General features: G+C 43.7%; 1 protein-coding gene across 3 annotated transcripts in view; it reads right to left on the bottom strand.

Moving 5' to 3' along the window:
- Window positions 1–379: 379 nt before the first annotated feature.
- Window positions 380–15,351, bottom strand: part of LOC123963212 (Down syndrome cell adhesion molecule-like protein 1 homolog) — a 52,415-nt gene continuing 37,443 nt past the window's right edge. For 2 of the 3 annotated variants that reach the window (XM_046039876.1, XM_046039877.1), the window contains exons 12-33: window positions 14,941–15,140; window positions 14,201–14,297; window positions 13,894–14,022; window positions 13,644–13,811; window positions 13,449–13,519; window positions 13,025–13,265; window positions 11,814–11,960; window positions 10,919–11,074; window positions 9,073–9,212; window positions 6,470–6,623; window positions 5,733–5,850; window positions 5,440–5,603; window positions 5,236–5,334; window positions 4,686–4,874; window positions 3,774–4,061; window positions 3,521–3,676; window positions 3,363–3,393; window positions 3,091–3,209; window positions 2,815–2,967; window positions 2,369–2,569; window positions 1,606–1,917; window positions 380–813 (exon numbers count right to left, since the gene is read on the bottom strand). In XM_046039876.1, coding sequence (XP_045895832.1) covers window positions 380–813; window positions 1,606–1,917; window positions 2,369–2,569; window positions 2,815–2,967; window positions 3,091–3,209; window positions 3,363–3,393; window positions 3,521–3,676; window positions 3,774–4,061; window positions 4,686–4,874; window positions 5,236–5,334; window positions 5,440–5,603; window positions 5,733–5,850; window positions 6,470–6,623; window positions 9,073–9,212; window positions 10,919–11,074; window positions 11,814–11,960; window positions 13,025–13,265; window positions 13,449–13,519; window positions 13,644–13,811; window positions 13,894–14,022; window positions 14,201–14,297; window positions 14,941–15,140 — 3,767 coding nt within the window. Of the gene's footprint in view, window positions 814–1,605; window positions 1,918–2,368; window positions 2,570–2,814; window positions 2,968–3,090; window positions 3,210–3,362; window positions 3,394–3,520; window positions 3,677–3,773; window positions 4,062–4,685; window positions 4,875–5,235; window positions 5,335–5,439; window positions 5,604–5,732; window positions 5,851–6,469; window positions 6,624–9,072; window positions 9,213–10,918; window positions 11,075–11,774; window positions 11,961–13,024; window positions 13,266–13,448; window positions 13,520–13,643; window positions 13,812–13,893; window positions 14,023–14,200; window positions 14,298–14,940; window positions 15,141–15,351 lie in introns of all 3 variants that reach the window. The other variant, XM_046039878.1, reaches the window with a different exon arrangement.

Here is a 15,351-nt window from a genome sequence, read left to right on the forward strand (position 1 = left end):
GTCTTCATCATCATAAACACAGAGCTTTTAACTCCTCAATTATAGTCACTATTTCCAGATGACCACAGAATCGCTTCCTGTTTTTTTGCTGCGCAACTCCTGCGAGAATTGAGTGGAGCTGAGCACCAGCCGGCTGGAACTGTTAGTTGGAGTTAGTAATTCTTGTAGAGTCCCAGGTGAACATGAAAAGTAGGGTTAGCTGGGTCTCTGTCTGGGAGAACCCCTATCCCGAGGAAAATTAGACCGACCATGGGCAGTTCACCATTAGTCGGGTTTAAAGAAAGTTGGTTGCATACCCATTCTCGCCCAGGCTGAAGAATGCCAGAGTGGGGCTGGCAGAGGAGTGGGACAGCAATGCATGTCTGTGCAAGAGAGTTGACTACACCAACGTGTATGACTTGGAGTATGCCCCAACACTCTGTTTCTGCAATCTCCCCAGTGCAGAGGAGCTGCTCTCTAGCAGCGAGTCTCTAGAGCCCCCCACCTTGTTACTGTTGGTGGGGTTGCTGCTCGTGCTGGAAGTGGAAGCTGTTGCTGCAGTGTTGGAGCTGGGCATGGTGAGAGTCCTTTGGGGCAAGGTGGCAGTGCCCGAGCTCGCACCCAAGCTGCCCAGGCCAGAATGGCCCAGTGTCAGCGCCTGCTGTTTGGCAGGGTCTAGAGTCTTGTGACGGCCCTGGGTGTGATACGCCCGCTGCGTCAGGCTGCGGATTGAGGCTTCCCGCGGTGGCACAGCTGGGCAAGGGTCATGCAGCTCCCCTTGCTTGCGGAAGAATGGGTCTGTCTTCATGTAGAGGGGTAGGTTGCAGAATTCACCTGAGAGAGGCATGATAAGAGTTAGGATCAGACCATATAATGAGGACATTTTTAATGTTAAAAGGCTTTTGTGTCATTTCAACTGCTTAAATGAATTACTTCCAGATACATATATACATATTTTCTTCCTACATTATAACACATGACTTTGATTGAGGCCAGAAAGCCTTGCAGTGATTGCTTAGATACGTCAGCCAAGAAACATGACTCCTTGCTTACTTGTGTATCTTTTGTCATCCTAGGCAACTGACTGTAGGTAATTATTGAGTGGTATGAAATATTTTTGATTCAGTGTGGATCATTCATAGAGACAGTGTCATTCCCCGGCCTCTAAATGGGATATACCTATTTATCTTTTGAATCAGTATCTAATGAACACTTTTCTTTGATGCATCTCGACACCCACAGAGTCCAGTTTATCCCAACTAAGTATGTCTATTTGTTTAGAGAAAGTTCTTTTACTTCTATTCCAGCACTGCTGCTGTGCCATTTTGGTGCCCTCTTGTCAAATCCCATTTTAATTTACTATAAAAATAAAAAAACACCTTCTTTGGTTATGCAGTCTCTAGCTTTACTTTACTTCAGTCTTGTGTGTCAGGGTATCGCTGGGTTACAATTAAAACATCTCCGGCCTGTATTGAGTGTCTTAACTGTACCAATATGTAGTACTCTAAATGAGTACAGTGTGAAATGTATTACAAAAGTTTTATTTATAAAATTATTCTAAATCACGACATAGCAAGTATTTATGCATTCATTGACTCTGCATGGCTCTCATCTTTTCATACTTACTTTTGTTGGCACGGTGGGGAATGGGCACCGCCACATTTTTACCGCGGTCATAGTCCTGTGGTTTGGGTGGTGAGGCAGTGAAGCGGCAGATGCCTGGTTCAGACGGCGTGCTTAGGGAGGTCATGCTGTCAGCTGGATCATTGGTACCTGTGGTCATTTGGTCAGATGAGCTGTCAGAGATGAAACACTCTGTAATGGTGAACTTTGCATGCTGCAGGTGCTCCTCCAGCTTGGCGTGCTCGTAGGCCCTGGCCAGCTCCTCGTAAGTGGAGGAGGCGCTCTCTGTCGACACCATGCTGTTGCGACCCTTGTCTGGAAAAACAAATAAGAAATAATTTCCTTAGTTGATGCTTTTTCAGAATCAGTTTTTCAGTGCTGTGTCCAAAAAAAACCATGCACCTTTGGTGTCACTAAAAATGTATATTGTTTTAGAGAAAGCTGTTAGTTGGGAGGTAAATAAGGTTTCTGAATTATGGTGATTTTTTTGCTAATTTGTGTACTTGTACAGAAATGGTGAAGACGTAGACGTAAAGATGGAATATATTTTCTCTATTCTACAATTTGAGGATGCATGTTGTGGTATACATACTGTTCATATGTCTCTAGACTGGTCTTTAATTTGATGAAAAAAAGTAAAGACTTGTCATTATTTTCATTAAAGAAATGCTTATTGGCATAAAAAATGGCAATGACATAAAAGCATTAGTAGTACATAAGAGTAGCAGTGTCATTGTGTCAGCGGTACTCGCTGGGATTGACCCACCCGTGTCTTGCGAGAGGCTGGCGCTGTAGCTGTCACTCTCAGTGGCGGTGATGCCATGAGAGCCCATCGTCCGCCAGTCTGAGGTCAGAGTGCGTGCAGAGGCCGTCGACTGGCTCTGGCTCGGTCGGCTCAGTGTCCACTGGCTGGAGTATCTGTTCCTGGAGCTGTGGGCTGATTTTATACTTTTCCTGGACACGGGGTCTGAAAGAGGTCACAGTGCTCAGAGACCAGCTTGGCAATACAAAGACAGTATATCCATGTATTGATTGTCAAGACGACTACAAGCTGTCTTTATACTCTCATCATCGTCTCGACTGAATTGGATGTAATTCAATAACAGATCAAAGCTTTCACATGAATTTACCAGCTCAATTCATTTCACATTTTGTCACTGAACTGTGAAATTGACTGCAAAAATCTTTATTTGAAAAGAAACACAAACTCACTCGTGCCGGGGCGGATATCCGACATGTCAATCAAAGGCCCTGAATTCTGGATAAGGGCTTGGTGGTGCAGAGACACGCCTGTGCAGAAGTTCTGCGGATTCACTGATTGGCTGAACTCAGTGTCTGTCACTGGCACCGCTGCCTTATCCTCCCCTGTTGAAGGCAAGAGATGAGGAACAATTATTCAATGATGTGACGTTAATGATGTAATATAAGCTGCTAGAAAATGACCATGCAAAATGATTGATTCTGTTGTTGTTGAGTGTGGCCACATGCCTATCTGTTTGATGCCTTCCTTGTCCTCAATGAGCAGCTGAACACGTGGGATATCAATGTGCAGCCTTGGTCCTTGAGGAGGGCCCTTAACTGGAGTGTCTATACTGCGATTGTTCTTGCTGCACACACACATGGAAATCACACAAATAGTCAGACTGGTGTCTCTTATGAGGTTTTACAAATATTTATGCAGTTGACCTACGTGAAATGTTACTTCATCTAAACAGCAGACATAAAAACTTAAAACTATGTCCATAAAAGCTGGTTCTTACCTGATAAGCATCTCAGCGAGGCTCTTAGCATCTATAAGAAGATAACATCTTAATTAGAGTTGGCTATGAAGTTAATCGTTTCAGCTTGTCACTCTATGTTACATGAATCCATTACACACAATGATCTCTCTCTCTCTGAGCTCTCTTGTTCCTCTCACCTCTAAGTCGTTTAAGCCTCTTCTCCTTGCGTTTCTTGCGGACAATGAAGAGCAAAGCAACGCCCAGGGTAACCAGTATGACGGGAGAGCCGATGGAGAACAGTTTCTTCACGTCATCCCCTTCTCCACGAGCTGATTTAATGGGAGGGATTGTACCTGTGGAGAGGAGATGGAAGGAAGAACATATTTCATACAGAAAATTCAGCGCGAGAGGTGCAGATGACGGACAGAAAAACATATAGGATACACTTACTGCCATCATAGTCAGTGGTGGCAAACTGGGAGCTCTGGTTGCCACACCCAGCACTGTTGCAGGCCTTCATTTTGAGCTCATACCAGGTGGCCTCGCGCAGCTCACTGAGGAAAAGCTGAGTGGTAGAGTTGGCCTTTAGGCTCTGCCAGGCCCAGGTTCCTTTGGGCCTAAAGTCCAGCATCAGGTCAGTGATGGGGCAGCCGCCGCTGGTCCAGCCCTGCAGGTTAAGCCCTGCATGAGTGGAGTTGATGTGGGTGAGCAGCGGCTGATCCTTGTTGAACACTGGTTCTGAAGAGAAGACACAGAGCAACAGGAGGTTGGAAAGAGGATGGTAATGCCAACAAAGCAATATCGTAAGTCTACATTTATTTGTGATCTATTAATGACTTAACATCAGGGAATACTGTCATTATAAACAATATTTCACATTAGGTTTTAATCCATGATTTGTTTTCCCTGATGTAAAGAGTGTCTCAGCTTGTTGTATTTATGATTCTGAATATATCCACCTACATGTTTAACGTTTTATCTCATTTTATGTCACAGCAACACTCTGGAGCCATTGTGTGTTATTCTGTAATTACAAAATGGTTGACTTTAATTAGGATAACGTTAAATGACCAGATTACCTCCACATAAAAGATATTTCTTTACAGAAGGTTCGGTACAATCATACATGTTTTCAATGTCTATGGTCTGACGTGGGCGGTAGGCAGTTTTCACATTGCCTTGAAAACACAGCAAGATGGAAAAGCAAACGAAAGCCAGATGTGACATCTTTTAAGCTCAATGAAGAAAGTTTCTAACCTAAATTTTAGATTAATTCCTGACACATTTGAAATGATAAATTAAAGAGAATACAATGTTATACTGGTTTGAGAGTTAGTCTACGACACGTTTGCCATCCCTCACCTCTTCCATGGGTCTTAGCCTCTATGATCTCACTGATGCGCCCTGAGCCCACACTGTTCTTGGCGGCCAACTTGACCTTGTACCAGGTCCCACAGCGCAGATTGTCCAACCTGAAGGAACGTTCACTGGAGCTGATGAACACGTCCCTCCATTCCTCTGTGTTGTCCACCGAATACTGCAGCACAAATCCTGCAGAATGAGCAGCACAACTTTATGTCAAAAACACAACTTTGGAGCCACAACTGTAAATCCAGTGCATTAAAGAGTGCTGAGGATCCTTGCTGCTGCTGCTGCTGCTGTGGTTACATCTGTTGTACACCAGGGGGCAACACACAGCTACAATCAGTTCTAGTTTGACTACTTCTTACCCAGAAACATTGTTTACACTGTAATGTGCAGCATTATGTACAGCTCATAGCAAGAGGATGAAGCACACTGAAAATGATCTGTCACAAAATTTTGTTATAAGGTCATGGATATTTTTTGATGAGACAGATGCAAGGTGGGCAGGTGTTACTGTGTTCACATGAAAGTCTCGTCAGGAGCATACCTCTGATGGAGCTTCCCCCATTGTCCCCAGGGATCCAAGCCAGAGTGATGGAGGAGGTGGAGGTAGTGGAGACGGTCAGACGAGGCTGATCAGGAGGAACTGGATGTACACACAGAGACACTGACTCAACAACAGAGCAGAAACATCAGAACACTTTGTAAACTGGTCGGCTGCAACTCAAGTGCGTCTTCTGTTTCTTCTTACCTTGCACCACCAGATTGACTATGATGGTGTCAAAGCCCAGAGTGTTAGTGGCCGTACAGGTGTAGTACCCAGAGTCCTCTGCTTTGACTGAACGTAGCACCAGTGTGCCATTGGATAAGATCTGCCGCTGACTGTCTGCTGTCACGGGAATGGCAGAGTCCTCGCTGACAAAGTACAGACAGGTTACAGATGTTAAACTCAACCCAGAGATGTTGTTTCCTCTCACAAGCAGCAAAATCTGTCTGAGTGAGTCATGACGCTGACATATAAGTGGTATAAGAAGAAGCTCTAACCTGTCTTTGGTCCATTTAATTGTAGGGGCGGGTTCTCCCACTGAGCTGCAGGGCAGACGCACTTCCTTCATCCAGGGTGTGGTCACCGTGCCCCCAAAGGACAGGATCTTAGCCGGGACTACAGACAAGACAACAAAATAAAGTGACTGAATTGAATCGTTGTCACACACTCCAATCACACAGTTAATGACAGATGACACCAAAACAAAACAAAAACTGCTTCGGCATCTCTCTCACAAAGATGCCTTTTTTTCATACTTTCAGATATCTAACTGCCTGTCTCTGCTGTTTGTTGAATAAGTGGCCCAGTTTGCCGAAGGGGAAAGGCTTTTACTCACAGCTGAGGGAATAAAAAGCTGTAGCGTAGTGTTTAAGTGTAGCTCCTCCTCTAACCTCTTAGTTTCAGTCTATGTTTTCTCCATAGATCCTCCCCTCTATTGATTCTTGCCCGCTACCTCTCTCCCCAAGGGTCATTTTACTGGAAAGGCCCTGTTCATCACCACATAATTAACAACAGCATATCTTGCAACACAGCCGCTACTCAATCAATACTACGGCTGTCAATCAATAACAGAGAGAGCAAACAGAGAGAGAAAGGAGAGAGAGTGATGAAAGTGATCTGTGTAAAGGAGATCATGTTGTCGTTTCATAAACATCTTCAGAGCGGTCTCCCTCATAACCTTTAAAGGACTCTCTTTACTCTTCTCCTCCACTACAGGCTCGCCTGGAGGACCTACCTTTCCCAGCAGGCTCCACTATGACCTTTGAGCTCATGTTGCCTCGGCCCGCAGTTGTCACAGCTGCAGCCCAGATGTGGTATTGTTTTCCACGGGAAAGGTGCGTGATACGGTAGAAGAGCATCTCTGGGTTGGCCTCGTACTCACTGGGTGCCTGGGACAGAGGGAACACAATGTCATGTTAGCAAACTTTGATGGCACAGTGATACGACAGGCTTGGAGGCAGCTCTTGTACTAGAAACTCTACCAGTCTAAAGAAGTTTTACAGGTTGTACATATTTAAATGTGTACTGAAAAACAGCAAAGACAAACAAGTCTTTGAAAGAAAGAGTGTTTTTCTCGGCAGATATTTTAACTTGTCATAGTAGCAAATAGTGTGACAGTGTGTGACAGTAAGCAAGCATGCACAATACCAGGAGCCTGAAACTGAAGAAGCTAAATGGAATTCAGCCATCATCATTTCAGTTATTTACTTTATTTGCTTTTCCTACTTTGATATGTCAAAACGTCTTCTGTGAATAAGAACTGAAAGAAAACACAAATCTATTCTAGTGAGGCATTTGCTTAGAGGTAGACGTCAGTGAAAGAAGGTGAAAGCCACACACACACACGCGACACTCTTAACTCCTAACTTAATTTATTTTAAATTCCATAGATCACCATATCAGCACAGCTTGCCCATTTCAGGATAAAAGCCAGAAATGATCAGAGTTACAAGTGTGTAGGACAGGTGTTTAACAGGGCAATTAACATGAACATAGAAATAGAAAAAAAAAAACGAGAAAAATGATTCCTGTATGTTATACTGACAGGGATCCATTATTGTATTTTCATGTAGACTCGTTTTCTATTTATATATACTGTATGTTCCAAAATGCTTTTTGATTTTGTCATTTTTGCCTTGTGAGCAGTGATATTGTACATTTATTTTTTTACACATTAAAGTCTTTTTAGAATAAATATTGCTGTGTTTTACAGACCTTAAACATTGTATGGGTAACTGATATGTATTCATATTCTTTGTCTTATTGCTTCATTTGAATTTAAGCGATCATATGTTTTCTACTTTGTTATATACACTCAGTGTTTCTCTCGTTTGTATTTGCTCTATTTCTTGGAGCAGGGACATGTAGATATTGGAGGCTTTTCTCTGCTGTGAATGACCTCTCCATGGACTCCACCTCTATGTTCTTGTAGGTTGCACTGTGAATTTCTGTCTTGACTGAAACAATGATACAGGGAAATGTCCTCTTTTGGCAGTGATTCGCTTGTTGATCAATTTATTTACCTTTGATGATGTTGAACGAATGGGGCAATTGCATTTAATGTTTTGAAAATCGTGTTTCAGAGTGGTTACAGTTAAATATTAAGCGATTAAACATTTGAAAAAAACTGTAAGAAATACATGAAATAAGAAATTTGTATAGATCTATTTTAAGAAAAATCACATTTTAGGCCTCAATGCTGGATTAAATAAGGTGTTCCTGTGGATATTTTTCCCACTAACACATCTTTGAGAGGATAGTCACACATACACCTGTCGGCACACACACACACACACACACACACGCCAACGCGCGCACAGAAACACTGTTTTCTTGTCAAGTCGATCTTCTGTTCTATCTCTTTAATCTGCTCATTTTCAGTTCCTTCACCATTTTCTTTTCCCTCTTTTCCTCCATCCCTCTCTGTCTAGCTCATTGAAGAGGAGAGGATGGAGGGACAGAGGGGGGGAGATGTGTGTGTGTGTGTCTGTGTGTGTGTGTGTGTGTGTGTGTGTCTGTGTGTAGGGGGTGCGTTCGAAAATTCCTCCAGCATAGCGGTGGTGTTGTGGTGATCCAGGGAGTGATACAGGGAGATAATGAAAAGACGGACAAAAGCACTCTCATCTTGATGTGACTGATACCCTCTTCTGCTCCTCCCTTCTTCCCAGCCTGTCTCTCACTCTTCCCCCTCTCCCCTCATCTCTCTCTTTTTTCTCTCATTTCCCCCTCGGTCTCTCCCTCCCTCTAATGGTGTTCCTCTTTCTCCCACTCAACCTCCTTTCCCCCTCCCTTCCTTCCTCCCTCTCTCCTCCCTGTCCGTGCTCATTTACATGGCGCTCATGCACAGAGAGGGAGGAGAATTTGTGAATAATAAAAAAGTGAGATTCTAGCCCGATATCAGACTTCAATGTGTGCTGGTGTTTGTGTGCACATAATCTAACCACAACCAAAATGCCCCACATGTATAAATAGAAAATGTTGAAATGTTATGTCTGTGTGTGTGTGTGTGTGTTTGTGTGTGTGTTTCCTATGCGGCAGTGTGCATGTGTGAGCTTGTTCAGCTTCATTTGCATATCTACGTCTCATCATGTTGCCAAGACAACCTCATCTGTTCATCTGGGAGGGCAGGAAATAAAGCGATGGTGCAAATGCAGTGAAAGAGAGACGCGCAAAGAAACACACACGCACACACACACACACACATACAGGTTCAATTAATAATACTGGTTACTAATTAATTATTTCATTTTCATTAAGTTCACAAATTCCTTGCTTCTCAATCACCTGGAACGTTTCCTACTGGCCGCTTATGAGTCACACCCACAGAGGTTCACTTACCGGCTGCCCAGACCCTGGACTGGAGCAGTAGATGGTGTACTTGCGGATAACACCATTTGGTTTATGAGGAGGCAACCAGGACACAACCACACTACTCGGAGAGGAGGGAACTGCCTTGATGCCAGCCGGTGGACCAGGAACTATAGGAAAAACATAAGAACATCAGCAAGTGGGCACGTGTGTGCTTCCATGTGTATTTTAGTGTTTGTGCATGCGCATGCTGGGTTTTGGATGCCTATTAAAGTGAGCAGGCTTGTTTGCAGATTGCTAGTTTTATCCTTCACTAAGCTGCTCTGGGAGGACTTGAAAGAACTCCCTTTGGGTGGACAGTGGTGACATATGTTCAGTCAGACATTGGTCAGCAGTTCTGACTCTGTGACACCCAGCATTCTCCTAACCCTCAAACCCACAAACAGATTAGACACTAGTGTCTGATCCTCTGCAAGCCACTTCAGCTTCACACAGGACACCACTTAATGCTGTCATTACCATCTAAAGGCGTAAGAAGGGTTTAAAATGGATGCGCACTTTACAAAAAACACACCAGGACACTGGACACTGAGAAAGGCAAAGAATAATGCTTTTGTCACATTGGCTTTACAGTATGGGGTTCACACTGTCAAGCCTATTCAATCCCCACCATAAATTTAACTTGCACTTGACAGTGGGCCTCATCTGGGGTCTACAAAAAGGGGCTACCGCAGTGTAAGACCCAGCTCTCTAAATCCAACCCCCAATTCTTCTTTTTTGTTTTTGTAATGTGAGCCCCCTCCGATTCAGTCATTCAACCAGCCCATACCCTCAGACTCCTTCATCCTGCGCATTACATAAACAGGATGAAAACCTCACTCAAAAAAGAGGTTTTGAAAAAGGGGGAGACGGGGATGAAAGAATGGCAAGAATGAAACGTGCACTGCTTGGGGGAGTGATGGTGGTGTTGGGGAGGGGCAGTTGAGGCAGTCATCATTATCATAACTGGACCTTCATGTCAAAGTAGGAGTGGCAGTGGGAGGGGGGAGCGTTAAGTCCCATCTGGTGCCCAAAATCTGCCCAGGACTGGAGACAGACAGACACAGAGTCTGCTGAACAGACAGTACAGCTCGTGTGATGATGAGGAAGAGAGGGACAATGGTGCTGACTGAGTGAACATCCCCACCTACATGAATATATCATGCACTACTGCACCAATCAGAGGAGGATATATTGTGCATAATACACTCCAAAAACACAAAGAATGAAGTCTAGCAGTAAATTGGCTGAGAAAAAAATCTTGGTTATGACATGTCTTTTCTGGATGCCTTATTTGCTTCATTGGCCAAGAATAGGCTGTGTGATCACCTTGTATCTTTCCATCTTTAACCCCCAGGCCCCTCCTCTTCACCCTCCTCTATAAAGAGACATGGATCTGGCTGTAATCCCGCCTCCAATGGTGTAAGCACAAAATTAAGTCTCTCTAATCCAAATGGAGTTAATCTCTATGCCTGTGGCAAGTGGGCTGGTGGAGAAGATGCAGGCTGATGGCTGACTCCTGGATGCTATACTCTCTGAGAGAGCACGCCTCCTCTCCACCCAGTGTCTCCCGTCAGCCCTCCCTCAGCTCTGAACCGTGGACCCAAAGCCTCTTAATTCTCATTAGCAGTGCTAATGGAGCTTCCCAGCATAAATGAGCTTTTGTCATGGTTTGAGATAAAGCCGAACACTCTTTTTAATATATCCCTCTCCTATCCCTTTACCCTGACCCTGTACATTGTGCAAGTGTAGTTCATGCTTTCCTTTATTTGAATTTTCCTAAAATGTATTAACTTTTTTCTTTTTTTTTTGAGTGTCTGTTCATGTTTATACTCACGGTCCTCGCGGGTTTGGATATACAGGACGTTGCTGCGCACCCCGTCTCCAGCTTGGGTGTAGGCCAGCACCTGAACACTGTAGTTAGTGAACTTCTCCAGCCCTCGCAGCTCCACCTGTTCACGTGTGGTGGTGATATTCTGCATCTCTCCCCATTCTGAGAACACGAGGGAAATGCTGTTTTAGTGAGTACTGTTGGTTATCTGGTGGACAAGCAACACAGACCAACTCTGTCTTCTACCAAATACATTTATATACTATTAATTTGCTTTGCTAAATATGTTTTGGAAGAAATGTGCCTGGATTACTGGGTTACAAGGCAGCAGTCGTAAGGAGGACGTTAGAGTGAATGGCTGCCTATACAAAGCACAAAACATTAAAGCAGAGACCATCATATTGAAAGAAGTCCTGTCTTGCTTCACAGTCTTTCCCTAACCTTAACAGAGTGCTTTAGAAAACGTGGTAGCCTAAACGTACCCAAAAAAATGTTAATTGTGCTTTTGTTGCCATTGTCTGGACGTCATTTCCCACAAAACATATTTGCAGATGCAAATTAGTTGAATATAAACTGAATATTTTAGGAAACAGGATTGAACAAACACAGGAGCACAAACACACTCTACTACCACTGTACTGTAATCTCATCTATCAATATTGGTGGTGTTAAAAATCTAAGACACAAAGAAACAAGGGCAAACACGGACAAATTCAAAGAATATACAGGAACAGGAAGTGCTTTATGAGAAAGGTGCGGACACACATTAACACATTCTGACTAACAACACTGACAGAGAGGTGGGTGAGTGGGTGGGTGGGTGATAGTTGTTGAAGTTTAGAATGAGATAGGTGATAATTACTCTGCATTGGCCACTGGGCCTGGCCCCCACAGCACCCACCTCCGTCAGGGAAGAGGGACCAAAACACAACTCGGTAGCCTTTCAGCACACCGTGCAGTGTCAGCCGTGGAGGCTCTGCCCATGTGATCACCGCCTCGTCCGACGTCACAGAGATGGCTCGCACATTCTGCGGAGGCTCACTGGGCACTGGAGAGAGCAAGGAGGCGAATGTTAGTTGATTCAGATATATGAGTATATGAGAGTAATTTCTACTTTCTACAAAAAACCTTGGTTATTGCTGTCGCTAAGAAGACCAGACTGATTTAGCATGGCAGCTGAAGCACAGATAATTAATGACTACTCAACACCAAAAACCCACAGGAAATCTCTGCTGAAACAAATCAGTCAAATAAGCTCAAATTAGCTCTCAATAGTTCCTTGTTCAGTGCTAGCTTTTAGAGCACAGAGAAAAGAAAAGGAGGAGGTGTGTCGGTGGAGGGGAGGAAGAGCGCTGAGAGAGAGCAACATGAATAGTAAAACAGCTACACCTTAAGGGGTTAAAATGCAGATGAGGAGGGCAGGGTGAGCTGAGATGTGGAGGATAAAATCTGAAAGAAGACAATGTTCATCTTTAAGGTAATTGCAGTTGAAGGAGCGGCTTCAGACTACCTATCTGAAAAATTACCATCACTACTACCTTCATCACTGTTTCTGTGATTAGGGTGTCTATCATTGCTGTCTACACATACGGGGAGGGCCCATATATTTCTATCTAAAATAAAGGATCAGCAGCGTCATAAAAATACAAGAAATAAAAAGATGTGAAATAAGCAGTGGACGGATAAGGAAGAAGAGAAGGGAACCAATGGGAAGAAGAAGACGATAAAGCAAGAGAGGAAGAGAAAAAGGAGGCAGAGTGGGCAGACATTTAGAGAGTGATGGGGTTCCTTGTTCCTTGTTCCTCTCTCGCTCTCTACCAGCCTAATGAGGGTGCTAATTAAAGTCGAAAGAAGAATGGGGGATGTGCAGCAAATCTATTTCTACCGCTTTTTTGATTGTGAGTGTACGTTACATTACGTAAATTACGTAGACGTTAATTTGTGTATCTGCCATCAAAAACAAACAAAATCAAACTCTGACCCAAAAAAAGGTGTACACTGAAGCCTAAGCTTATTGTGCCTACCCTTAATACTTAACCAAGGATTACCCTTTTTTTACCAAAAATAGCAGTTAAACAAACAAATAAAATTATAGACAAGAATGTATAATACCATCTTCCAACGTGGTAGCATTAATCTCAGTACTGGATGGACCCGTCCCAGCTCTGTTGAAGGCCTGGACTACAACCCCGTACTGGGCAAACTTCTTCAGGTTGTCCAAGGTGTACACTTCACTGTCCCCTGTAGCTTTCATCTCCACTATGCTGTACTGGCCATTGCTGCCTGGTCCGTTCTCTCTGTAACCGATCTGGTAGCCTCGGATTACTCCGTTCTGCAGCTCCTTCTTAGGAGCCTGAAAGAAATGTGGTGATAGTGGTCAATATTTAAGTGCACACAGTTGTATCATGAGATTAAGTTCTTGTTCCCTCACAAAAACAAACATATACAAAACATTATATACAGTAGATGGGTGAATGTGGTCATATGAATATAGAAGTCATAGAAGCATGCTGTAGTAGCATAGTAATGAATTTACCCTCCATGTAACCCGTATGCTCTGAGATGTCATCGGTTGGAGGATTACGTCCATTGGCGGCCCGTCAGGTGCTGTTGTCGAATAAAGTGTTACTGTCAATACTCATAGCCCCATTCCATACAGAGACAAAGTAAGGCAGACATAGGGGAAAACATCAGACAAGTGTAATTTCTAGAGCAGAAAACAATCACTCACGTGCTTCCTCTGTACTGATCGTGAGCTCTTTGCTGGGAAGGCTACGGCCAATCTTGTTGTAGGAGTACATGCGGATGCTGTACACACAGGCCGGGTGCAACTCCACAATGTTGGCCTGGTTGTTGGTGGGTGAGATGTTCCTGGTTGTGTACATGTGATCCCAGGAGTCTGTCAAATACGAAAAGATTTGAGATTTTGAAGGCAGGTTTCTTAAAAAACCTGACATGGGCATATTTAAATGGACTCCTACCTGACTTGTTCTTGTACTCGATGTCATAGCTGGTGATGATGCTGTTTCCATCAAATCTTTGGATCCAGCGCAAGTTCATGCTCCTGTCCTTCACCTCCCTAACTTCAAGTTCAGGAGGATCTGGTGGTTCTGTGTGTGAGAGAGAGAGGGAGAAAGAGAGAGAGAGAGAGAGAGAAAGAGAGAGAGGAGGTGAGACCTGTTCACTAGCAATTTTTTGTACATATCTGCATGTGCTGTGTTATGAGGCCTAATGTTTCAGTAAATTTAAAGAAGTTTGTGAGACATGCACAGTATGTGGTAGAGATACCTTGCACAGTGAGTTGGATGAGACCTCGACCCTCTCCATAGGAGTTGATGGCATGGCAGGAGAAGAAAACAGAATCTCCTCGCTCAGCTGGGTTCAGCTGTAAGCATCAGCACAAACAGAAAAAGGTTACAATGTGTCACAAAATGTGCAGAAAATAACAACAGACATCAGCAGTAACACGCGTCATAAAAACATTCCGCAATAATTCAATTAAGCTAATAATGAGCTTTAAATCTATATTGTTTGATGCCAGACACCACTTTTTAATAAAATATATGTAAACTAAATGTCATAACGTAGGCACTTCAAGCAATATTATATAATATAACATTTTGTAAAATACACTTTCCTGCTGAGAGTTAGATAAGATTGATGCCGCTCTCATGTCCACTAACTATAAAGCTACAACCAGTAACCAGTCGGCTTAGCTTAACATAGTCTGGAAACAGGGAGGAACAGCTAACCTGGCTACTTAGCAGAGAAAAAGGAGAGCAGTATTGAGCTTCCCCAGCTCTCTACAGTAATGTGAAGGAGTGTATTTCCCAAAAGGTCAAACTATTGCTTAAGAGCTGAGAGACATTATGTAGTAGTAACTTGATCTGCGTTATGCCTAAATGACTTGCTGAGAATGTTTGCCAAATAACTAATTCCCATTATTCTTTGCTCTGTGTTCTCTTCACAGCATCAAACAATCCTCAGCGTTGGTGTGAGGGCATTATGTGTTTTATTCTGTATCTGACCTTAAGTGTAGAGATGACTTCGTCCCCCTTCTTGTTGATGGTGATGGAGTAGCGGGGATTTCTCTCAGCGTCAATGACGGTGTCTCCTCTCTCCCAGCGGATGATGATGGGCTGCTCGCCCCGTGCTGTGCAGTTCAGCTCCTTGGTCTGACCCTTCCTCGCCATGGTGGTGTTAGGGTGGCTGGTGATCATGGCAGGAACTGAGCAGAATCAAAGATACATGTCAGTGTGACGAATAGTATTATCTGGAGTAATGAGACGAGGGAAAAGGGATATAGTATTGGAATCTGAGGATATATTACAGATGTATAGACATCTCTATCTCTGCACTTTGTTCTCCATTTTCATTTCACGCTTCAAGCCCCGCTGGCCCTCTTATGCTACCTCCTCCCTTTCTGCCTTGTTCTACTC

This window comes from Micropterus dolomieu, linkage group LG23 (genome assembly GCF_021292245.1).
Source record: "Micropterus dolomieu isolate WLL.071019.BEF.003 ecotype Adirondacks linkage group LG23, ASM2129224v1, whole genome shotgun sequence".
NCBI classification, from domain to species: domain Eukaryota; kingdom Metazoa; phylum Chordata; class Actinopteri; order Centrarchiformes; family Centrarchidae; genus Micropterus; species Micropterus dolomieu.